This window comes from Typopeltis vanoorti, chromosome 11 (genome assembly GCF_054136105.1).
Source record: "Typopeltis vanoorti isolate ZY-2024b chromosome 11, IOZ_Tvanoo_1.0, whole genome shotgun sequence".
Lineage (NCBI taxonomy): Eukaryota > Metazoa > Arthropoda > Arachnida > Uropygi > Thelyphonidae > Typopeltis > Typopeltis vanoorti.
Window position 1 is genome coordinate 113,405,075 of NC_143559.1, and position 26,398 is coordinate 113,431,472.

The window sequence follows — 26,398 nt, forward strand, 5'->3', positions numbered from 1 at the left end:
AAATATCCTTTATGATGGTTGTAAGGTATGTATTGAACATGGTTTGTTTGTTTGTCTGAAAGAAAGAAAGAGAGGCAGAACCTGAAAACTACAATAACCAAGTTGCGGCATCAGTACGGGGGAGGATGGTTATAGGGGAGCACAAAGTTGATAATTTTAATTCTTTTTTTTTTTAATTTAACTGGACAAATTGTTTAGCTAATAGTACTCATTTAAATCTACAATTTAGCTGCATGATAACGTAACCAACAAGACGTCAGCTAGCAGCACACTTCTTCTGGGTGTGAAACTGAACACATTCTAAAGCAATTAACTTGCATTTAAAATAATGACTAAATACTCAGATTTGAGCATAAGAAAAAAAACTGTGATTTTAAATTCATCTTCAAGTGTACAAAAATAGCCGGTCCCCAATCTGTGGACCGGGTTGCATTAATTGGTCGTATACAGAGAAGTAGACTTCTTTACAGAGAAGTATACTTCTCTGTAAAGACAGGAAGTATTGCACAAACACAGCAAAGAGCAATTGCCTTTATGACCATTTCCTGTTCCCTTTGAAGCAAAAAATTCCCGCCTGTTTCGAAGTCTAATATTTAAACTGCCAGAATAGGGAAAGGAAAGTTTGTAGCTTAGTCAGTATCGATTATGTCATTTAGATGAAATAAACTTCTGGGCTCGAATCCCGTCTAGAATGCGAGGAACCTTTTTTTTAAGAGCTGAAGATGAGTTTAGCCGGTCTCTTATGGAAGAGGCTGGGTCTTTTCATCCTGCAAAACAAATAAACCAGCCGGAGAACACACAATTGACAGGCTAAACACTCAGGCATCGTAGCTGTAGTTGCTTCAGTCGTAATTCCAAAGAAATCAAACTGGAGAAAAGTTATTATCCACCCTCTAAGCTAGTGACTCCACTCGATTGTTTCCTAAAGACCTTTACCATATTACAAATGCTTATAATTATAATACTGCTTTAGCCACACAGCCGAGACGTGTTACGTTTCTCCGCTCAAGTATCATTTTTATTTCAGGTGAAGTTGCATCTGCAATTTGAGCAAATTGACTACTTCTGGTTCTTCAGAAGCCATTTTGAAGGCGCGTACGTAAAGGAAATGATAAATTTCTTGATCAATCTACGTGATCTCTCGATCTTACTCTATCAGATTTATTCATTTGTGAACGTATATCAAGAGAAGTGTTTACATTCCACCTGCCAAGAACCATTGAAGTGAAAGAAAGTATTCATGAAATCATCGCATCAACGAGACTGTGGATGTGACACGTGAGACCTGTCAGGAGTTGGAATACAATCTATGAATATTTGCGTCGTTACTAGGAGTGCACACGTAAAATCCTTGTAAATGAATAATACTCAGAATCAAAACTTGTACTTGTCTACTATTCCTAAAGTAATTGTAATTACTTCACAATTGAACAACATTTCTAGATTGAGATCATCCGAAAGAATGCTATTGGCTCGATTCTAGTTGCCGACTAGAGGAACTTTTTAGCCGATTTCCGAGTTAGTCGATCTTTAACGCAGACAAGTAAGTTATTGTGCGTCTGTATGTGCAGCTGTCGTTCCTTCTTCGCTTGAAGTTGTTTAGCACTGCGCCATCTATATAGTAACACGCCCTGACACCTTTTAATGAACTTTTGCGTGATATAAGATTTATGCTACATGATCATTCTAACTGTTCGTATGCGTAACAGTCCATAATTTGATATTAAAACGTAATCAGTTCATAGCTTTCGATGAAATCTGATAGAGATGACACTAAGATTCACTCGCAGCAAACAACATAAGGGTTTACAGGACACAGTATGTTTGTTTTAAGAATAATGACACAGTATGTGACCACATACAATTCATTTAAAGTGCGTATCAGTTAACAAATACCAATTACAGTTCGCTTCTACAAGCAGAATCAGTTGAATCAACGCGTAACTCGTGTGAGATAGTCTGATTTCAAGTGCCTGATGCATGTAATATAATTTGTATTCCGCGCTCTTTTAGATTGAAATGTTTTTATCAAGGTTTATCACATGTGGTCGAGAAGGCATCGGCTTTTATTGCAGTGCGGATTATCTGGGTGTTGTTTAGTTGTTTTTTTTTACTTTTTTACGTAGTCTTTAAGGAATACGTGTGGCATTTTTGTTTAAGTCCATACTTATGCTTTTCGTTCGCGTTATGAAAAGCTAGGACAGATTCATGTGTCCTCCTCTTTTTTTATGTTTTTAATGTTTTCGTTAGCCTAATTTCTCGTAACTAGCTAATCTGACGTAGATAACTAATTTCGCATGCTTTGTATATATACCACCCAGTTTTTCCAAAAGTAGATGCGATGGTTTCGGTGATCAGCTTAGGAATACGATCTTGTATGGTGAACTAAATGCAACTGCTACTGTTGGCTTTGAAGGTGTGTTCTGCTTTGACTTCCACTACTTAATGCGCGCGCGTGGGTGAGTGGGTGAGAAAGAGAGAGAGAGAGAGAGATCGTATTTGTAACGATGGTTTTCTTGTTAATTAATCTCATGTCTTGGTTCCTATGCTAGCATCTTACGTACTGGTCCTATATCTTAGCAACTGTTCATAAGATGTTTTTCTGTGCATTTCAACTGACGTTTTCCCTTTACTACAGTCTCATACGGTATGGAATGATTTTTCCCCTCGGAAATCGGAGTTTTTTTTTTTTTTTTTTTTCATTTTTCATTTCATAAGGAATGAAATATATGCAGACTACAAATATATGCAGTTCTATTTATCAAGGCACGCTATGAAGATGGCATCTCGGTGTTGAAACCGGAAAAACTTTTTTATTTGGTTATTTTTTATGCGAATCCCACCCGTGAATAGTTAAAAACCTATTGTACATTTAGTAAGAGTTAGATAATCTGGAAATTATTCCGCTTTAGAAACCAAACACCGAAATTTTTATGCCACTTCGGTTCTCCAGTGAGCAGGGTAGTGATTTCACACCATGGGCATCGAAAATCGTTTCCAACCTAAAATGTTCTGTAAGCATACATCCTGAGTGGGATTCGAATCCACAGCTTGTTGGATGGAGAGCGAAGTCGATCTCCTACCGAGGAAATGCCCAAATAATCTAACTGTTCTGGTGGAAATAATCTTGAAGCAAAGAGTAAAGATCTCGAAACCGTCAGCGCATCAAGAAACTAGGAAATTCCAGAATATATAAATGCGCATTCATTAGCAAAAAAAAAGAACACGTAAAAGATGTTCATACTACAAAAGAAAAACATTATTTAATATCAATTCAAATAAAAAGATACATATCCCAAGAGTAGCTAAGCATAGCTTTGTACAGAAGTTCAAAGAAGCTGCAGTGACGATTGCATTCCCATCGAATGCAACGAAATCAAATCATAATCTCAATCACACGTGGGCAATCGTGACTTTTTAAAAATAAAAATAAAATAAAATTCAGAAAGATGGAGATTAGATACGAAGCTTATTGTGAATTTGTAATAATTCTACTCGATTCCTGCGGAAGCTGATCAAAGGATTACCGAACCCAGAGGACTAATTTAAAACACACGTAGTTACATGTGTCGGTGTTATTTTTAAAACAATGGACAACAACGGACCTGTTAACTTCATCAATAATCTGTCTCTGAACCTAAACACCATTCGACTATCCATGATGAAATCTGGAAATGGGACACAGAAACTCCGTTACGAAGGCAGCGTTTATAGCTATGCGTGTAATATAATTTATTTAATTAATTCCTTTCATGTTTTTGAATTGAATATCATTAAAGAACATTACCGGTTGGTCTATATATGAATACGATTTCCTAACCTTTCTAAATTCACACATTACGTGTATCATTCCAAAAACACATATGTCAAATTATTGACTAGGAACGTGCACGTTCTATAGATTACCGGAGATCACATTTCCAGTGACCCACTGCACCCTCTGCTCGATGTGACGGTGGCATCGGTTCTTCATTAGCGTCCTCAGCATAAGGCGCTCTCTCTCTCTCTCTCTCTCTCTCTCTCTCTCTCGTGTGTGTGTGTGCGTGCGTGTCGTAATATTTGTTAGAGACAAAATGTCACTGTGTGGGTCGGCAATATTCTTAACTGCAAGAGTGCATTTCACCTGGATCTCGACAAATCTGACATGAAAAACAAAATTTGGAACCTTCGCAACAGATTAACCAGAGATTTGCGGGAATTCATTACTATCGTTTTCTGAGAAAGAGACACTAATGAATCAAGAATATTATCAAGTAGTATCAAGAAATTGAAGTAGGCAGAGTTCGTAGGAATCATGTCAAGAATTTAAAATAAAAGCGTTTGGTTTTGGGAGTCAAAATTCAGAACAATAACAGAAATGTTTTTCAAATTTATCTTATACTGCCTAACTTATGAAGTCTATGCGAGAATCAGACAACCGTCTGGATAAAAGAGGAAGATGCCGTTTGTTCAGAAAGCACGATTTCTACTCTTGATGCACTACGAAGACTTTTCGACTGAGTTGTATGGTCTATGGGCAAGGAATTAAAGGATTTTCGAAACAATAAGCTGGTAACAGAAGGCAGCGTTTTTATAGCTATGCGTGAATATCAGAATTTTTTTTTTTTTTTCAGAATTTAACAGCAATTTACAGACATAATACACAACCGCCTTAGAGTCTTCATTGTTAAACAACAAACGAATAGCTATAATATCTGAACAGCGATATATCAATTTTAACAGCGATATATCAATTTCAGACTGACAGCAGAGGGAAAATATGCATCTACAAAATTACAAAATAAAAAAAAAATCAGACAAATTAAAAGACACCCATTTTTCAGGGGTGTATCCATTATACTGCAAGATTGGCAAGTATACAAAGAATATCGAGAACTAAAATGAAAGGAATTTGAATCAGTTGAGCAATAGGAAATTCAGTGAGTAGGAATAACTAAAAAAAAAAAAAAAAAGAGGAAGAAAATGATAGAGAATTGTCTTTGCAGAATGCATGATCACACTTACAATGAGAATACTAATGTGGAGAGCAATAAAAGTAAAGTGGGTTAATAGAGATCTGGCAGATATAGTTAGGGATGCGTATAACGTGCCAGTCAAGTATGAAATGGCCTCGCTTCTTAAGTCACGTATGGAGTTTGTTTTTTGTTTGTTTTTTCAGAAAAAAAAATACATCAATCAGTTGTGACAAGGAAATCAACTACACACACACACACACACACACACACACACACACACACGTCGGAATCAATAAATAACTCTTATAAAGGTTGTGCAATTTTCTGAAGATCTCTCCCGATTCCCTTTAAAAACTCTCTTCTCAGCTGGACTCAATTTGTATATGGTGGAGTACATGGAGCAGGATGCTCATTAAAATATCAGTAATTCATTTAAGAAGCAAAGATTGAGGAGGTTATAGAGAATTGGGATGAATTAGGAGATTCAAACGGACTGACGCGGCTATATGACCCATAGAATCTATTTCTACATGAGCATAGGTAAATAAATCCAATATAAACAGAAGGCGTATGCGGAGGTTAAGATGAATATAGTCTAAGCTCCAAGTTAAATTCACAGCAGAAGATATCATCGGGAAGATTCAAATTGGATTCATAGCTTAAATACCACGATATGCTTTGTGCGGCGTAATCTTTCCGAAAATGTCCAATGTCCACCTAAAGAGCAACAGAACAAAACCAAACATTTAATCAATTCATGGACAAGAAATTAAAACCATTAGGCGATAATACACTGAAGATTTAAAATTTTCAGCCCTTTGTATGGGCTGTCTCGATTTTTATGATTTTTTATGGCGCAAAGACATCAAAGGTCATACTGCACTAGGACACAGGTTCACAGCAGTACATATGCATTATATGAGCGAGTGTTCTACCCTTCTCTTTTGGGTATCAAAGAGAAGGGATGAACATTCGCTCGTGCAGTAGAATCACGACAAAGCGTAGGCAGAATTACAGAATTTAGAAATTAGTGTTAATGAAGAATGAAATGACATGGACTAAATAAATTGATTTGTTTTAACATAAATTGGCCATAGTTAATTACAGTTAACTATGTATCATCCGTATTTCTCTTTGTGTGGGGGTTCACAGGGTTTATTTTGCCGATATAAAAAACTTAGAGGAAAAAAAAATTGGAGACCACATTTTTGGAAACGCTTCCCTGACCTTTTCGAGTGATAAAATTTATTTGATGATGCAGGCAAAATTCCTTTTTTTTTTTTTTTTTTTTTTTTTGTGAGCGGAAGTCACAAGGGGATAAAGGTTTCTGATGAGTACGACTGCTGTTGCAACAGTAACGAACGATGTCTGCCAGGTACGATACAAGTAATGATTGATAGTTCATAGTTGTCTTGTCTGTTAGCATGCTATAACTCCTGAAGGTTCATTACGTTGGTGAGTTCTTGGATCTACCTACACGGTACTGAATATGAGGGACATATGCATGCGTGTTTGCTGAATTTGTTACGCACAAAGATAAGCAAACGCAGTATAAACATAAAGAAGCTTGTCTTTCCAGCGATTCTGTCAGGTAAGGCTCCTCCCCCAATTTACATTAAAATCATAAGATGATAGCTTGACGGGAACATACTAAGCAAGCACTCATTCTGAGGTAAGGTGCATAGCAGTCCTCCAGGAAAGATATTGGGGGGTTGGAAGGATTAAGTGCGGTCTGGGTTCTCTTTTGCGAAGAGAAATCAGTGCTAGTATATTTTGAAGTAAAGTGTATAGAAAGCATGTCGTGTCTACTGCCACAAACTTGCTATACAGTTTCACATTCACAAGCAATTTGAACAGGCAGATGACCACGATATCACAACGGCGAAAAGGTGTAAAAAAAAGCTGAAGATCACATGATTGTTGAAAAGAGTAGAAAAAATTCGTCTGCAAACTTTTTATCGATATGATAACGGATACTGATATATAAAGCTACAGGCTAAACGAATATACATTCTTTTATCATACATCGCGAAGTAATGTTCCATCCCGTCTTTCTATGTATTAGGTCCAATGATTACGACAAATAATTTCGCTTTTTATAAATGTAATTCTAGCAACAATAAGACTCAATCTCCATATCTTCATCCTCCATATGAGACTGGACAACTCACCTTCATTTGAAAATCCATAAAATTTTTTTCTCATTTTGGACGTGATTCTTACTCAGGTCTTTCGAACCAAATTTTCCCAATCAAAATGGTTGCGAAAGCTGTTGTATACAAAGGGCCTGTGCTACTAACGTTAACTGACTCTCTTGCAGTGACACTTGAGAAAAAATCGTCTGTTGTTTTTTTTTTCAGTGCTCTATTAAATTGTCCATTTAACAGAGCACTGAAATACAGCACTAAATAGATGTCCATCATTCAATAAAACTTACTACAAGTCACTAAAAGCGGTATGTATAATAAATATAGTTTATTCAGTTATGTTACTTGACTGTATTATAATTCCTTAAAAGTTACCTTTACTGCGAAAGAGTTTCTAAAGCTGTAAGGCCAAGAATACAGAACAAATAAATAAATCTTATATCAGTGATTAAAAAACCGAAATAAGAAACAATGTTACGGTCGAGGCCACGTTGAATTGCCAGTTTCGTGGGAATGATACCAAACTAATTATATACATTTAAGGTTTAAAAATTGGATTTTCGATGGGTATTTTTACGCATTTTGTTAATACGAGACCTCAAAATTTCATTATTCGTTTGCGTATTAAAGAAAAACGAACTCGAACTGAATATCGTATGAAGTTTTATATTTCTCAATAGATTCTGACCTACTTTCCAATTCAAATCGGACGGAAATTTTCCTGCAAACATGCAACAGAATAAGGAACACACGCAAACGATATTAAAGCAAGCGGTAATAAGAGGAACGACGAACGATCTGCAGTTAGAGAAAGAGAAATCAGACACCTACACATGTTGACATAAGTGTTAGGATGCCATTTGCATTTTAGCCAGACCTTTGAAACTTGGTCAGCAAAAGTTCACGTTACCAAACTGAATTATTATTATTTTTTTTTTTTTTCAGTCTTCTCTGAGACCAAGTTAAATCACTCGCAAACTGAAATTTTCTTTCGAACCTTTTTTTATTATATTAAAACAAGAAAAAAAAAATTTTAAAACACGTGAAATTTAAACCAGTTAATCTGATTATGACAAATATTTCGAACTCATGTTGTCATGTGACATAATCGTTACAATTTTTAATCTTAACAGTGCCCACATTATAACTACAGAAATTTCTCAGCCATGTTTAGCGTATTTATTTTGTTTATTTGTTAATTCAACGCTGGTATCTTCCTGAGTCTGGCTCCACTGATGAGACCTCAATAAGGGTCGAGACCGGTCTGGGTAGAGAACCTCCTTTAATACATAGAATTATGCACGCAAACTTTGTTTGCTTCCCCTGGGATAAAGGATTAAAAAAATATATCGCTTTCATTGCCACTCTTACGATTGTAGATATCGTTTTGCTATTAAATGGTTCCTATTTGAAACTTGACGTAATAGAGATCCTCAATACCAAACTTCCTATCAATAAATCGTACTGATAATAATCATATCACATATCGAAGAAGAACGCTATATTGAAATAAGAATTATAAAATATATGCTGTCGGATGACAAAAATAAAATGGTTTAAATTTAAAAGAAACTTTATTTTAAATATTAAACAAATATTACAGAAATTAATTCTTAATATAAAATCCATATATTTAGATAGTACTTTTTTAATATAAAATTGATGATGTACCTAAATTAAATTGTACTATTCATTCTATTTAGAATATTTCATAAGTTATACTTTTCCGTTTTTGATAAATAATTTGATAGTCATATTTGATAAATCAAATAAGACTACTATTATTTGATAAATAATAGTAGTCTTGTTTCGATAAATGCTTTATAATTCATGTATTAAGGTTTAAATAAAATGCATTTAAGCATTCGCGCAGTACCAAACTATTAAAAGTTCAACTACAAAAATAGATTCAAGTTTTAAGATCAAGTTGATAGGATCAAAGCCCTAGTTCCGCTGTTGTTAACACTCGCGCATGCTCAATAAAGCGTTGTAAACAATGAAACAAAGTACTTAGAGCAAGATGTCGATTTCCATTTCTCAACTAGATTAAAATCGGTCAATAAAAAAAATCAAAATAAAAGGCGCCTACTAAGTTTAAGCATATTGAGTTAAAAGGTTCTATTTTTGTTTGTCAACAATTACGACGGATGCTCAGCAAAAAAAAAAAAAAAAAAATCGCATTAAGTGCTGACACACGTAGATTCGTTTACTTACGGAACACGCAATGACGAACGGTCCTGCTTCCTCTATTAGTCATCATCCGTAACAAGCGTACACTCGGCGTGTGTCGTTGACGAATGGCTTGGGGTTCACCGCCGTCTGACCTGCGTCCAGTTACAGGTCGCTCGCTTGCTTCATTCTCAAGTGAGGTGGCACGTGGTCACGTCATCTCCGCTACCCTTTCGCCTCTTTAGCACACACTCACCTTGGTCTAATGTCTCAGGTGCGGTTCACGCGGAAGAGGAACCATTGGTGACCATAGCAACCGGAATAAACCCAACCGTTTCTCTGAATGATAGAATAAATAAGTAGTGACACAGTTGCCGGCGTCCCTTTTCAACTAACCCGGAGGCTAATCGATAAGGTGTGCACTTAGAGACGCACAAAGCCGATGGGTATTAGGCCTAGTGGAATAACACCCATTATGTGTGGGTCGGCTTCCGGATATGGGATCCGGCACCGGTGCAAAAATCTTCATTTGTAGTACAAAAGACGCAAAGGAACCGAACATTCGCACATTACAAAGCTTTAGGGGGGAGACACTTCGGAAAAACCTTATCGGCAACTCGGCATTTTTGTCACATTGAAAAGGTGGGCGTAGGGAAGTTAAAAAACTAACTGTACACTTCATCGAGACACTGAGAGCTATAATTTCCACATTGCAGCAAGCAGCCACGCCTCCTGCACACGTGCCAAAGAGCTTCATCCGTTTCCATTGGATAAGTGTTTAGTGGAGTGGCAGACGACAACTACCCATTTTGTTGGTTGACGTGTGTTTGCCTGGCGAGCTGTTTGCGTTGATCTTACCAATAGGAAGATGTGTCCAATACCTTATTATTAGTGTCAGTGTTAGTTGGCGCTATTGGATTTTTGCGTGGCTTTCTATTTGCATTCGCTCGCCTATTTTAACATCTCGGCCTCCCCCATCCCCTTCTCTCCTTTAAATCTTCAATGTTTTGCCATTTTTTCGCTCGGTGGGATTTCCGTGGTCTTTTGTAATCACTTTCTGAGCGCATTCATTTTTAAAATACCTGAACAATGTCACGTATCTCGGTGTCGTATTGATGCCGTCCGAGAAAGATTCGATGAGCGAAGTCACCGTGTAGAATAAGTGGAGGAAAAAAAAAAAAAAATCTGTGTTTCTCCAAGAACCAATACTGTGCAGTTGTACGTGTCCGCGACGTTGGCTACATCAACTTTCTAGCAGACTGTAAGACGTCTTACCCGTAAGAAGAGTTACGCACTTATCCGGTTCGTTTGCAAGTATCTTCATTCCAATCAGATCGAACTCTATCTTAATGCCCAAATTTATTTTTGCAGTCATAAAAAAGGCAATATATACGGTGTAGAATAGAGGATGGTCCAGAAAATATTTAATGTTTAGCATTCTGGTTTTCAGTTGTATTTAATATTTTTTTTCCAATGCTTAGACGCGCCTCCAAAATAAGCTTTCTTTTATCTTCTTGGATCCCTTAGGCGGTGATTCCCTCCATAACTTTCCGTTTATTCATTAAGGATTCCTCTGCAAGATAATTAGACCACTCTTGTCTTGTAGTGATATTACCTTATGAATTAAAAAAAAAAAAAAATCGTAACACATGAAAAGCTACTCTTTCGGGATTGTTGGCACACGGTGGGAGAAGAATTTCAAAAGTAGTGAAGTGAACGTATTTACAGTATGTCTGTTAATTTTGCGTGCGTGCATTCTTTTTTGGCAGAACACAATTAATTTATCTCATACAAAAGTGGTAGATTTTTTCTTCCTGGAAACTCGGCGTTTTTTTTATGCCTCAAAACAACCAAGTTTCCAGGAAGAAAAAATCTACCACTTTTGTATGAGATAAATTAATTCGCCTTCAACTGAAAAAGCTTTTCTCGTCCAAGACAAGATTCGAATCAAAAGTCGTCGTTTGGTGAGACCATCCCCTTGCTAATCGGTAGACTTAACTGGCCTGCAAAAGTTCCATGGTTTCTCTTCACGAAACTGGAAGTGAGCTAGTCTATCTGAAAGTCTGGTTTTTCATTCCCGCCAAAAGGCAAATTGACCAGAACACACGCAATTTCCAGACATAATACATGCATTGGCCTTATACCCTTAGTTACTTCGGCCATAATCCTAAATAATAACAACTAATGTAAGATAGGTTTGCAAACTTTCGTGGAAGGGATTCCCATGAAAAAAATAAATAAAATAAATAAATAAAAATGGGGAAATAAATTTCCCCTAGTGTGCATGTAAATAAGTTGCAAAATGGAGGAGAGTGTTATGTATATCGCGTCAGTGGTCCTTCTTTTGGTAAATATGACAGTCAATTTTCGTTCCAAGTACGTTAAGTCAATAATAATAATAATAATAATAATAATAATAATAATAATAATAATACGTTGTTGTTAATATTATTATTATGTAATTATGGCATACTGACGTGCCAACCTTCATTATGTGCCATTTTTTTATACAAGCGATTTTATCATCACGAGATCAGCACGTTATGTCTGTTAACTGAGTGTGTTCTGAAGCTGGTTTGTTCCGATTTGTGACAGGAAAAAAAAAATCAAGAGTTTCAGTTGTATACAGAGGCTAAAGGAAACTCCTTCTATCACTGTATTATTTTCAAGGAAGGATTCTTCTTCTTTTTTTTTTTCTTCAAAACATAGGATACGTGATGAGTTCTTCTGACTATTCTATGGTGGCACATTGAGTGGGGGGATAAGAGAAGCAATCCTTTCGTTATTTTTTTTTTTGGGCATTCCACTCACGAAAGGGTGCAACCCATCGTACACTAGTACCACGAGTGAGCTAGAGACCAAACAGGGAATTTTCCAACCCATTTCAGGCCTCCAGTAAGCAGGGTAGATGTGTCATAACAGAATATAAAGAGCGATTACCAGCTGATTCATTTCGATACCTTAAATGTGTAAAACAGAATATTCTATTCTACAAGTAGGGCCTTCTAAATATTTTAAGATAAGAATACAGTATAAATCTATAAGTAATATTAATATTTGGGAGTTTTTGTCTGGGAGAGCGACCTGTATTAAATACAGGCAAATGATTTTGAAATCTATTTCAAAATGCGCTTGATTCATTTTGAAATCGATGTACTAGTTTCGAGTAGAGTTTGAAATCGATGCGTTTACAGTGATTTCTTCCTTACACACAAGGCACTGACTAGTTTGTTTTTGAAACTGAACAAAATGAACTCTTACAGAAATTAAATGGCGAAATTTTATGTTCTCTTTGCCTTTCGCAACCATTCTGTCACTGATATAAATAAGTGAAATCTAGATTTCGCAAGAAATATTTTGTTCTCGCATTTGAAACTTTTGGGCCAGTAGCAGCCAAAGTGCGACCGACTAGCCTAGCATTTGCTGTGCAAAACTATTCCTTGCGCATGCTATTGCGATTTTTCATGTAAAAAAAAAAATCATATATACTTTTATTTTTCTTTTCGTATTTCATAACGATCAAAGGAAAAGTGAATATAGGAGACATAATGGCTTTTCTTTTCTATTTTTTTTAAAGTGTATACCACCCACGAAAGGTCGTAAGTCTATCATCCGTACCGTGGATGGAATTCGAACCCACAGGCGGTTGATTGGAGACGACGATCTATTCGAACCAATATAGGCCTTTTTTAATCTGTTTATTTTATTATTATTCATTATTATTATTATTATTATTATTTAATTATGGCAACGTGTCAACCTTCATTATGTGCCACTTTTTGATACGAGTGATTTTACCATTACACACACACACACACACACACACACACACACACACACACACACACACACACACACACACACACACACACACACACACACACACACACACACACACACACACACACACACACACACAAATCAAGAGGTTCGAAATAATTTGCATCTCAGATAATAGGATACCGTCAAGAGAACACTGTGTTTGTTTGTTTGTTTCATTTGTGTTTTATTTTCTCATTTTTCAAGAAGAGCGCGAACAAACGCAAACGCGCCTTCTCTTTCTCTATCAACATGAAAATAACATGGAATATAAATTAAACGCAACAAAGAGAACAGGTGTACTCACAGATGTATCGCCATCGTCTGAATCCACGCTACCATTTGTTGTGACGCTGTTTGTTCTCGACGTTTGGTTGGTGGACAAGTTGATGGCTGCGTCTGCACAGTCATGGTCCATCATGTCATGGTCCTTTAAAAAAAAAAAAAAAGCAAAGGAGAAAAAAAATGAATTAAAAGAAACATCTGGAGAATTACAACACTGGAGAATTCTTTAAGACCTCCGCTACTTGAATTTTTACTTTCATACTCTTAAAAATTTATAATAAATCTCACAGGTTACATAAATCTCACAGGTGCACAGTGTCTATTACGTCTTTCGCCCACCTGTATGCCAAGCACGGATATGACAACTGTGCTGTCTTAGTTGAATTTAGTAGGTGAGGATATGAACGTAAATTTGTCGTCTCAACGTATAGTATAAGTTAGGTCATTTTTTGTGACAAACGATACAAAATTATATGTTGCCAATATCAAAGAGGTATCTCCAGAATCGGCTGGGTTGGGTTAGATCGTCTGAAATTAAAACTGACGCAACTTAGTCTATGGGCTTGTTGTTTGCTTGTTTTGAGGGATGAAAAACCTGCGTTTCTCACAGGAAAAAACTTTCAACCGCCGTACGAGATCGACTTATACGGCGATTGAAACTTGAACTCATCTTCAGTCCTTATAAAGGGCTCAACTGCAGTATGGAGAGAATGCTCGTTTGATGTTGAGTTAAATTATTCGTAAAGTTCTTATAAGCTACCGGGAAGAATATATATTATAGCGTTACGAAAACGTATTTAATGTACAAAAAGCAACTAAACAGAACTAATCGTACATATTACGCATAATATTAAATCAAAGCAAATCCGCCTACCTTTGAAAGCCAATTATTTTGTTATCAACAGATCGTTTTCCTATTTATTAAAAATAAACGAATATAAAAATGTTACCGACGATAACATCTATTGAACATAATTGAAATCGGGTATATCAAATGCTGTACATAGACTTCTGGTAGGTTTAAAACGATTACAACACTTTGGAGTTTAATTTATGACAACACACTCAGAGATCAGATTATTCTAAATAGCTGTTAATGAACTTGGAATGCAACTCAATATTTAAATAGTTGTCGAATTTTTTTTAACGCAAAATATATATTTATATTTAAGTTGAATGCACTCTATTTACAAAACATTCGTATTGATACTTTGTCTAAACTGAAGCTGTCTTTGTTGATTGTTAAAGGTTTCCGAATAACTTTGAAAGTAGTACTACTTAGTTCTTGCTCGGTAGATGGCAGCACCTAATCATTGCTAAGCCAATTTTATGCTAGGAGGACTGTTCCCACAAATATGATCACATAGAAAGAATATCACAAAATTTCTACATAAGAAGAAAAGAAAACGAGAGAGAGAGAGATGCACAAGTTAAATTACGAAAGCAAGAAAAACTATTCTAAAGGTACGAAGTACAAAATTAAATTGAGAGATTGAGACAGCGATAGACAAAGAAACTAGAAAGAGCAATAAATTGAGAGAGGGAGAGAATGAGAAATAGATAGAGAGAGAGAGAGCGACTAGAAAGAACGATAGATTAAGAAATAGAGATACTAATGACTATGACAAGAAAAGACAAAGAAACAAAGAGAAATACAATAAAGGAAGAAAAGTGGGAAGGGAAGATATGTATAAGATTATACAACGAGAGAAGGAAAACCTGAGAAAATACAGGCGCAAAGAGGCGAGGAAATGGAAGGAAGACAGCTGATGGAAGTGTGAGAGAAAGGAAGGAATCTGGCGATACACGGAAATGCGATGCACAGAAAAACAAACAAATTTCTCGTTGGTGGAGAAATGGGGGAAACGATTCTTGTCCACATGGCGGGGCCTACTCGAGCCACAGTCTGCCATATGATTAACTCCGCATGGGACTTGGTGTCCACTCGGTGGGCAGGCGGTTGCTTTTATGTACGTGTTATGTAAGTGCTATGTGTGATGGTCTTGTTCGTAAAGGAACACCACCAAAGCCATCACACAGCCTAAAAAAGAGAGGGTGGAGTTAAGGAAGCGAACATTGTTGTGTCTTGTCTTCTGAAAAAGGTGGACACGCTATAGAAGTTCACTTCGATAGAGAGAAAGAAAGAGAGAATAAAACTACCTTTTACTGTATTTGCTTTATTTTTCAAAAGTAAAGGGAAAATTACACATTAATAACGAATTAAAGTTGTAGAATTAAAAATTAAGCTTGCAAGTTGTAATATTTGTAGGTTTTCTATCTTTGTCGGTAGAATGCGTTCATCTACTCTTATAATGTAGAAGGGTGGACCCAGACATTTTTCTTTTATTTATTGCAATATCAACTTGTACTGGAAGTGCCTGCAGATATAGAATGGATCAGAGGGCTCGAATCCTTAGACTGGTTTAAGTAATACTAGAAGGCATCCACTCCTGAATTTAGTAACCAAACATACAAGGATGCAGCTGCCATAACGCCAAACCACCAACATATGCCTTCCTCCTCCATCTCTGAGTTGAGGATTAAACTGTTTAAGTGATAAGAGAAACTGCATAAAAGTTTGCTGGTTATAGCATTTAATGTTCGGAGAATGCAACTACCATAAACTGAAATTACTTCAATGTTAGATTCCGTGATTTAGAAGGTCGGCCAAACCCTTTCACTGATTTCAATTATAAAAGGAGTGGGCTGAATACTAAATTTGATTATCCTATGTCTCGCCGTTTAGGAGGAGTTGATGAAACAGGCAAAACTCCGAGTAGTAGATAATGTAGAAAACAACAGCTGTATATGCATACAGCGCCAAGTCTGAAAAACGGTCGAAAATCCTAAAAAAAGAGGGCGCCACGACGTGTTTAATGTCTATTACGGTAACTGACCGGCAGAGAGTATTGCCCTAGTGAAACAGGAAGACTAATCTATATCTCTGTAATCTCCACCCGAAATGACTGACAGAGTATTGGGGTAATATGAGTCCCATTCTATCTACAGCTGTTAAAACCAAGCGTAATGTTGGCCTATCATCAGTTCAGAAACGTTTGATGCAAGAAAGTCTCTTTAGCATTTACCTGTCACCGTCCAAATTATCCAGCAGCTACATCGCACCTCATCCGTGGAAAGACTAGGTCCAACGACTCGCTCCAGATACGCCACTTCATATTACACCATGTTTGTTACGTAGCAGTTGTTCAAGCAGGATGCTTACGTGCTCCTTTGGCCAAAATCGCATATCCTGTTTATTCGCTGTTACTAGTAACCACAGCCGTACCCACTTCACTTCGATACGCGGAGAGAAAGAGCACTGAAAATAAGAGCGACAACTGCAGGAAAAATCACGTAATCGTGGGATGCCATTTTTAGCTTTAATTCACCTTTACCATACGCCATGTTTTTGTAGGAAGAATCGAACAGTCCACTTTCTCAATACTAAAATCAGAATTCTCAGCGTCATTTCAGTAGTTCATCTGAAAGAACCATTTTATATTGGTACTCATTGCATCCACATTTTCAAGAATCTACAAGCTTACGATATAACTTTGTTTGTGGCATTCCTTGCATTGCTAGTAATAAAAGTAAAAAAGGATTCCATACTAATGGCGCGCGAAAAAAGTTAAGCAAGTTTGAGCGCGGTTAGTAGTTGGAAGGGTACAATCGTTCGATGCTGTTGGCACACTCTCCCTCGATGAGTCTTTGGACTCCCTGGAAATGTCACATAATAATAATAACAATAATATTATAAAAGATTCCACCGGGACTATACTCGCATGTTATTAACAAGTCACGTGAACTTGACTTTTCAATGAAGTGCAAGGATAATACTCGTTTGTCTTATTTTAATTTTTCCCTTACAAACTAAAATTGACATTTACAGTATACTGGATTCGAGTATCAAAAGTCATACTATATTTGATTAAGTGAGCGGAAACTGAAGAAAATATTTCCATGACTAATACTGCACAATGTGTGTATTTCTACTGATATCTACTGTATATTACAATAGCCTTCGACTAACTATCAAGAGAATTTGTGAAGAGTGTTTAGAGTCGCTATCAAACAACTAATTCTCAGTCTTCCTGGAGCTTTCTAACAGCTCTTTTAAGGGTTAGCCTGTTTCACACGAAGGTGGATGACTTTTTCCTCCTGGAATATCAAGTTTTTCATCGGCAAAATGGCAAAATGGCATATGCAGATAACCGAACTGATTAGGCTTAGTTGCTTCGATTGAAATTTCAAACAACCCAACCTAACACCAGCCTTCCTGGGAATGTGTTCGCAGTGAACAGAGTTGGTGTTTTACTGTCAAGATTTTCGCCTAACTAGGATGACAGAAAACGTTTCAATTTTTTTCCCCACAAATGCAGAGCCAAGTAGGGAAGTAACTTTTCAAGGTTAGGTGAGAAGCTACTTAGCGCGAATCACACAGAACACTAGAACAGTCATCGAGAACGCTGAATGATTCAGTTGAACAACCTATACTAACAAGAGACAGAGAACATCGTCACAACAACAAACAGATAGCGACCGTGTTCTAGGTTCACTCTTGCTATACTGTAGGGTAGCACTCAGACATCTCAGCCCAATAGTAGTATTTGTTTTAAAGATTTATATAAAAAAAATCCTATTTCATTTTTCATATTAAACAAACATCGTAATCAAGTGATCCTTTTAAATTATCCTTTTTTTTCATATATTAAATACACTTTTTAAAAACACGTGGGCAACTGATACAGGAAGATGAGACCTACACAGCACATTTTCTTTTAGGGCAACGAAAAAAAAATAAGTGAAAATGATATTATCTCTGTAGAGGTAAAAAATTTAAGGAGAGTTAAAAGTAGCCCTGAAGATTCTAGAACCACTTTTCTTCATGCCTAGCAGAAATTCGCATCCAGAGATTTATCTTTAAAATATCCTTCTACCATTCGCTACAAACCACCGTAGCTCAGACGGGCTACGAAGGCTCACAGTGGAGCCCTTGGTTCAGAGATTGTTCTTGCTCTACTACTCGTGATGAGTTAGATGTCCTTGCATTGCACCGTGGGAAATCATAACTTAACTTTAAATGGACGAGATAATCTCTGAAATAATTAACAGTACTAAACTAACAGGCAGTTATTAGTGCTATTATACATTATACTAATTATATATGATATTACGTGGATGATGTGGTATTCTTTGATCCATCCGCAGATTTCAATTAGTGATTTTGTTTTGCACTCCATGCAACCTCCCGAAGTATCACATTTGAGAATAAAAAAAAAAAAAAATTAAAAAAAAATCATAATAAACAAAACACATTCGAAAATGGTATCTGAAATTCGGATGAAAAACATACACACAAAATTAACTAAAAATAATTAAAAATGTCACAAGAAATGCATGGAAACAAAAGAAGCAAATGGAGTTCGAACAAGAGGTGAAAATAACAATATGATGACGATGATCGGGAATATACGATCAAATAGACAATTTTTAAAATGATGAAGAGTTGATGAACTCCAACGCAGTCTACTCTCTGCGTGGGCACGTCAAGAATGAGGTGAGACTGGCTATTGTTAGATTTATGGATGCGAGTACAGCAACATGTTCACACCTGGAAGGCTGACGATTCTGCTTTCGATTATTATAATTTTAACACGTGCAGATATCTGTATACAGAATGACTATCACAGCTAATGCCTGTTTTGTGATTCCCATATTAATCATGTTAGGAAATGTTATTAGTGCATGCTTGTGTCTCCATAATTAACGAAGATTTTATATAGTCGTACTTTTTTATGTAAAGATGTTGTAATGGTATTGATTTACGTTTCTTTATGAGCAACCAATGCTCTGAGCTTTAATATTTCTAATTTCAATGTCGAAACTGATTAAAAACATTTAGTAAAAACAGCAGCGTAGTAAGATGAATAAAATAATAACAATCATGGTTCGAATCATCTATGTTGAATTAGTTCTTAAAAGTCGCATAATTCAAATGGCTCAACACATACAGACATATCTAATTAAGAACATGGTTGCGGTTATACTTTGCTAACATCAGAGTTAAAAGTTAGCGTAAACCCTCCTCTGTCACAATTAACAATAATTATGTAAAGAAATTTCTTTTCATACAAATGCACACTACATGGGTTTAGATTGAACTTGATACGAACAAAACAAAGCAGATATTTCAAAGAAAACAAAGTAGCCGGGGTTGAATGTCTGTCCTCTCAATACCTACAGAATCACGTTTTCACTACAGATATAGATTGGTGTGTTGGCCCACTCCCTCCCAGTCTACGACCTTGAACAGAATGTATCGGTCATTCATGATGTTCGGTATAGGGACAAGGCAAGGTACTGGCGTGGTGTGTGTCACCCTCTTGAAAACTAACCCTAGTCCAGCGATCAGGTAAAAGGTCCGTCCCGGAGTAACAGCTTGATATAATTAAGCCGCATTCCCTAGTTGTATTGCAAGGAAACAAGTACAGTTCAGTTAGCGGGGTACGGGGGTGGGAAGCAGGGGGGGTAACCCTAAACAAGAAAAACCAATGGTAACCGTTGGTCAGGAGGGGATACTTGGGGAGCCAACAAACAAAGGTCATAGAGGTCACCTGTAGGTTATAATGTAGAGGAAGTTTGGGGATTAACGCCAAGACTTTCTTTAAATAGCTTCTAATGAACGGCACGCCAAGGAGCGAAAACCACTACTGTCCTTAGGGGACCTGCTGCTGCTGCCTTGAACTGTCAAGTCCGTTTTGAGCTAGCGGGCGCTTTCACATCTGACCTACCGACATCCCCGAACCCCTTTCCACGCTAAAGCTTCTAAATGAACATTCGAAGAACAGGAAACGGAGCCAGCCTTCCCACCCACAAATACAAGGAGTTTGTAGTTCATCGCGTGTGTTCGAGAGCTCGTAATTGTCCCGTTTGAAAAGTGTTCATTTCCTCTCTGGGTTATTTTATGTCTGCCCCGTTATGGTGGCAGTATGTATATTTATTGACCTTATAGCAAGCAATTCAGTTAGAATAATTCAAACTATCTTATAAAAAAACTAGTTTTAACATGGCTATTTAACACACACACACACACACACACACACACACACACACACACACACACACACACACACACACACACACACACACACACACACACACACAATATATATATATATATATATATATATATATATATATATCAGTGGCACACTCAAGATTTAATCTTGGAGGGGGCCGAGCGCTCAGGATTTAACCTTTGAGGGGGGGGGGGGCCGAGTTGAGTAGACGTTTTGCGAATACACACTACACATCGCATACGACCTATAACTGAGCATCTGCAGTGATCGCTAATTCATAAGTGGCACACAACATAAATAAAAAAAAAATGAATTTTAATTAGGAAAAGATTTTCGGAAAATTTTCTAGTGTTTTTTCCTTTTCTTTGGGGGGTGCCCGGGCCCCTTGCCCCCCCTCCCCCCTCTGGGTGCGCCACTGATGTATATATATATATATATATATATATATAAGTAAATTAACCAAATCTTCTGCTTTGGAAGCGGCTAGTTTTGAAACAGTAAAGGCCTATTCTGTAGGTAGTTTCCGGTATATCCATTACCACATTGTAATATAAAGAGCTTATTAAAAATAAACAATTAAAAAAACTCGACAAGTTTCGTTTGTCATAAGACTTCCATTATCAGGGGAAATGGTACATGAAAGTTTTACACAACAAAAAGCTTATTGACAATTAATTACACATATTAGATGTTTTAGCTATGTTCCAACACGCATTCAGTAACGAATATTGTACATCATTTGTATTTTGGTTTATCAATTTATTTAACAGTTGTGAAGTTATTAAAAACATCTAACAGGTGTAATTAATTGTCAATAAGCTTTTGTTGTGTAAAACTTTCATGTACCATTACTCCTGATGGTGTAAGTCTTACGACGCACGAAACTTGTCAGGTTTTTCAATTGGTTATTTTTAATAAACTCTTTATATTATTATGTGGAACTGCTTAACCACAGAAACCTACGTCTACATCAGTAAAGGCCTGTTGTAATTTAACTTATATATATATATATATATATATATATATAAGTTAAAAATATCTCGCTTCCTCCTTGAAACATCTCATAGGAAAATCCTTTTCATTTATCAAGAACCCGGCAGATTTTGTCTCGAAGATCAAGAACATTCAACTTAACGATGCAGACAGAATGGTAAGCTTCAATATAGTCCCACTATTCACCAACGTTCCAACCCAGGAAGTCCTTAGTCTTTTAAAAAACAAGTTATCTAAAAATATTTTGTGCATTGAGTGGATTCAGGCTACTTCTTATTTGAAGACAAGATCTACAAACAGAACAGCGGTTTGGCAATGGGTAGCCCGTTGTCTCTCTCCGGTGCTAGCCAACGTTTTTCTGGAAGATTTTGAGGAAAAGGCCATTTCCACAGCGACACTGAAACCCAAAATCTGGCTATGTTACATGGACGACATTTCCCTAATTTGGGAGCTCGGCTCAGAAAACTTTCAAACCTTTCTGGATCATTTAAACAATTTTCATCAAAATATAAACTTCACATCCGATCCAGAAGTTAATGATGTTTTAGCTTTTCTAGATATAAAACTTACTAGAAAACGGATGGTCTCAAGATTTCTATCTTTAGAAAGCCAACGCACACCGATAGATACCTACATGCTTCGTCTCTCCACTACCCCCCCCCCCCCTCAGTAATTAGGAATTATTTCCACACGAGCTCATCGGGCGAGATCCTTGTCAGAAGAGGAACTTCAACAAAAACTTAGCCGTTACTCTCCTAAAAGTATCTATAATCATCTTAGTGTACGTAATCAATATAGTAATGAAGATAACTCAAACCCAACAGCCTACATCTCCTTACCGTATATAAGTTCTCTTTCTCTTAAACTGGTGAAAATCCTGAAGAAATTTAATGTTAAAACATGTTTCTCCACCTTTCCAAAACTCCGATCTTGCCTCAGTCAACCTAAAGTAAAACACAACCTTCTTCAGTTCCCGGGAGTATACAAAATCATTTGCAGTTGCTGCAAACCATATTATGGCCTGACAGAAAAGTCCATCTCTCTCCGCCTAGAAGAACACCAACCTGACATTTCTTATAACAGAATCCATGCTAGTGCCCTATCCAGCCACGTTTTATTCTCGGCCAATACCAACGTTGAAGGACGACAACATCAAACAGACTGGAACTTAACTTCAAACATCCATAAATGCTCCGATGAATTAGAGAGACGTATCTTGGAATCCAAAGAAATAGCTCTCGACCCTGTCCCATCTAAACAGCAATCTCAGTTACAGCTTGCCCGATTCACATAGCGCATAATCCAGTTTTGACGCACTCATGATATCATTCACACGCACAGTGCTTCACGCCAGAACTAACGCTCGGACACAATTTCAAACACAACTACCACTTGTTCTAAACTCTTTGTTTGTCTCAAGTACAATATATTTTTAAGATGTTGTTTTCTCCATGGTACTGTATTCACTTGAAGAAGTCGGTATTTCCAATGAAACTAGTAGTGAAACTTTATTAAATCTCTAATATTTTTTCTTGGTGTTTAAGTCAGTTAATAATTATAAACACACACACACACACACACACACACACACACACACACACACACACACACACACACACACACACACACACACACACACACACACACACACACACACACACACACACACACACACACACACACACAATCTTCCAGTATACAAAAAAAAAAAAAAAGAGATACACGAAACTAGTAGAGAAATATAGAACTAATAATTTTTATGAATTCACGCAAAACTTGTTTTCTTATAGATTAAGGTAAACGATTAATTATATGGAATAGTACTGTGAAGTTGTAACACATAGCATGAAGTCACTGACACCCAGAATAAAAGTTTGCAGAAAGGAAAAAGATTCTACCACCATCTGAGATCTAATCAATCGAGGCTAATTCGGATTTAAATGGACCATATTACTTCATTTGTTTCTTCACTACTTCACAACTACTTCATTTGCACAGGGTACCGAAAACGATGTAAAGAATGAAGTGTACATATATTATAAAGACAACCATTTTGATTAATTTCATAAAATGGAAAATAACAAATCATTTCGAAATACAAAAATAGCAGATGGATTATGATGCATGATCAGTGATACTGGAAGTTGATCGAGTTATTAAGACAGGTTAGTGGGTATATAGGCTTGAAGAAATCATCAGTAAAGCCTGCTCAAATTCTTGTACTATGGATCTAGGCAATGTTTCGCAGTCTACCGTCTTATACGTGATTTTTAAATGTTTTTTTTTTTTTTTTCAACGGAAAGCGAGTTAGCTGGAGTCAGTCATACAGTCGTGAGAGGGTTTCCCTCTTCATGAAATCTCTAGTCTATTCAACAACACAACGACAACCGTAAACTATCAAATGAATCAACGAAACTCCAAAACGTGTCGCCCGATGAGCCCCTAGAATTTGCCTTAGCTATGGTCTGAAAGGTTTTATCCCACGTGCAACTTAACTGGAAAAGAAAACTAGATTTGAATTCTGAATGGAAACTCTACTATTCTGAGTGGAAAGTCTGTTCTCGGCAAGTGCTGTTTTTCCTCATCCGAAACCAGATAATTTTAAAACAACCGGTTGTTGCCACTTAATAGGACACAACACCACTGAAACTGAAAATATTCCAAGTAACTGAAACGTCTAAAGTAGACGTTTATAGGAAGAGTCTCTTTATAGGAAGAGAGAGAGAGAGAGAGAGAGAAAGAGAGAGAGAGAGAGAGAGAGATTAACACTTATGAATAGTTGTAAACTTATAAACATCAGTTTTTATCACTTGATTGGATTAATAGATAATCCAGAAACCATCTAGAGATGAAATATGAAACTTTTTCAAGCTATTCAGGTTTCCTATAAGCAAGTCGTACGAGCCTCACACCGGGAAAGATAAAATTCATATTAAATATGATGAAAATCAAGTAATAGAAAAAATATCGATACATTTGTCTCTATGCAATGGATGAAAATCCTTTGATACTCAACAATACAATAAACAATGTATCATTTTTAGTGTTGGGACCTGGATGATCATGCTATTTCTGCGTATAAAATCTACAGTTTCTACTGTCAGGTTGTAAATAGGAGTTCGTATAGTTCTGAAATGTTTACCGTCTCAGACAAAATCTGTTCCTAATTGTGAGGGAGTAGGGGTGCGATTCTCTTATAATAAAGTACGGCCTTATCGTACCCCTTCCCCTCACAGTATTTATTGAAGGATTGTAAAGTAAGGACCACGAGACATTGAACTTTGATAATATCTCAGCTCGTGGATGATAGTGTAAGGAAATGTCAAGGGCTGGCACCAGGCAACTTCTAAGAACATGAAGATAAAAAAAAAAATTATAGCTTAACTCATTAAAGTAGAAAGAAAGTAACGGAGCCCCACCCTGTTGTGTGATTAATATATTCGTTCACGACACAGCTCGGGACTAGCGTTGTTCCCATCATGACACACATGAACATCCTCGGCTTTTATCACGTGTGTGCCTTCCTGGATGCTTGCGTGCATTTAGACAGCTATCAGAAAACTTAACCAGTCGGTACTGCCAACTGAGATGGGTTAATCATTTCAGGACGGAGGGTGAAGGCGGGGTGGAGATCGTAAGTGAACGCCCGATCTCCAAAGTGTATCGCCAAGTTGTGCTTTAAGGAAAATTGGAATATTGAGACGGATATTGCCAGTGTGCTGCACTTTACGGTGTTGCAACCTCGCGACTGTGCAAAGAGCGATAATAGTGTCAATGGGCCGCTGTATCGTTGCTACGAAACTGTACATTCGGCTCTGAATGGATCTATCTGCCGTGTGTCGCCGTTTTTTTTTTACGTCTGTACTCCGACATTCGTCATCCTACCCAACAATGAGAATTTGCTCCCGCAGTCCGGAGGGAAACGAATTCAAGGTGCCGACAAGCCATGCCTATCGGCGATGCTATCTGCTTCGCACCTCGTTGCCGACACTTGAACGGGGAAAACGTCGTAATTCAGTACTGTGTCGTGATGATGTGTGGTCTCCAGCGATTACAGCATAACTGGTCAACTAGCTCCCCCTAGAGACGAATCCCTCGCATACTCAAAGCAATGATATTACGTACGAAAGCAGATACACACACAGAGAGACTTGGGAGAAAGGAAAATAAATCTCGCTACAACACGAAAAATGTAGTTACAGCTGATAGGAATTAACTAACAATTAACTATCTAACCTAATAGTCAGATCAATTAACTTGGTAATTGATTTATCATTTATTTTGGAAGCATTTTCAGGTCGTGATTTACTTCTGCTCCGGACGCAGATGGTCAAAGGTCAATTGTCCTTGTTGTTCCGCCCCAACATTCTTGTAAGTGCTGGAGAGGTAGTAAACAGCTGCTTCCCTCATTCAAGGTCAGCACTCTCGAGTGACCGTAGCGTAACACTGACCAGCGGTCAACACACAACACGGCCATGTCCATAAAACGGATGTGGGTTACACAGATGTAGCGAAGACCTTAATTACGCGCATTTCCATTCAAAATTGCATTTCGAGTATGTGCGTTATTTGCTTTTGAGGATAACGCTGTTCCCTTGGAGAGTCCAATGCAGTTAAATAGAGTTGACAATTTACATTTTCTACGCTGTCTGCCCAATCTGCGCAGTCCAGTAAGCTTTCGAAGCACTTCCACATTTAGTAGACAAGAAGTTCAAATATTCAATTGCTAGTTGAGTTTATACTAATTCAAAGTGGTGTTAAACTGAGAAAAGTATATTGACGGTCTGCCGAGTGTTAAGAGGCTATTTGAGATTTCACAGATCCGCTAAACATGGTAAAACAAAAAAAAAAAAAATGCCAACATATTTTCCAACATGGAGGAAAAATAAAAAATGACACTGAGAAATCTTAATTCATTTTTTAAGACCAAGGATGAAAATGTATAAAGGTT

At 37.0% G+C, this 26,398-nt stretch overlaps 1 protein-coding gene across 1 annotated transcript in view; it reads right to left on the reverse strand.

Moving 5' to 3' along the window:
* The window catches only part of LOC150101959 (forkhead box protein P1-like), a 227,939-nt gene that overhangs the window by 186,355 nt on the left and 15,186 nt on the right, over positions 1-26,398 (reverse strand). Inside the window, exon 2 of the mRNA XM_090399943.1 lies at positions 13,398-13,520. Coding sequence (XP_090256069.1) covers positions 13,398-13,520 — 123 coding nt within the window. The remainder of the gene's footprint in view (positions 1-13,397; positions 13,521-26,398) is intronic.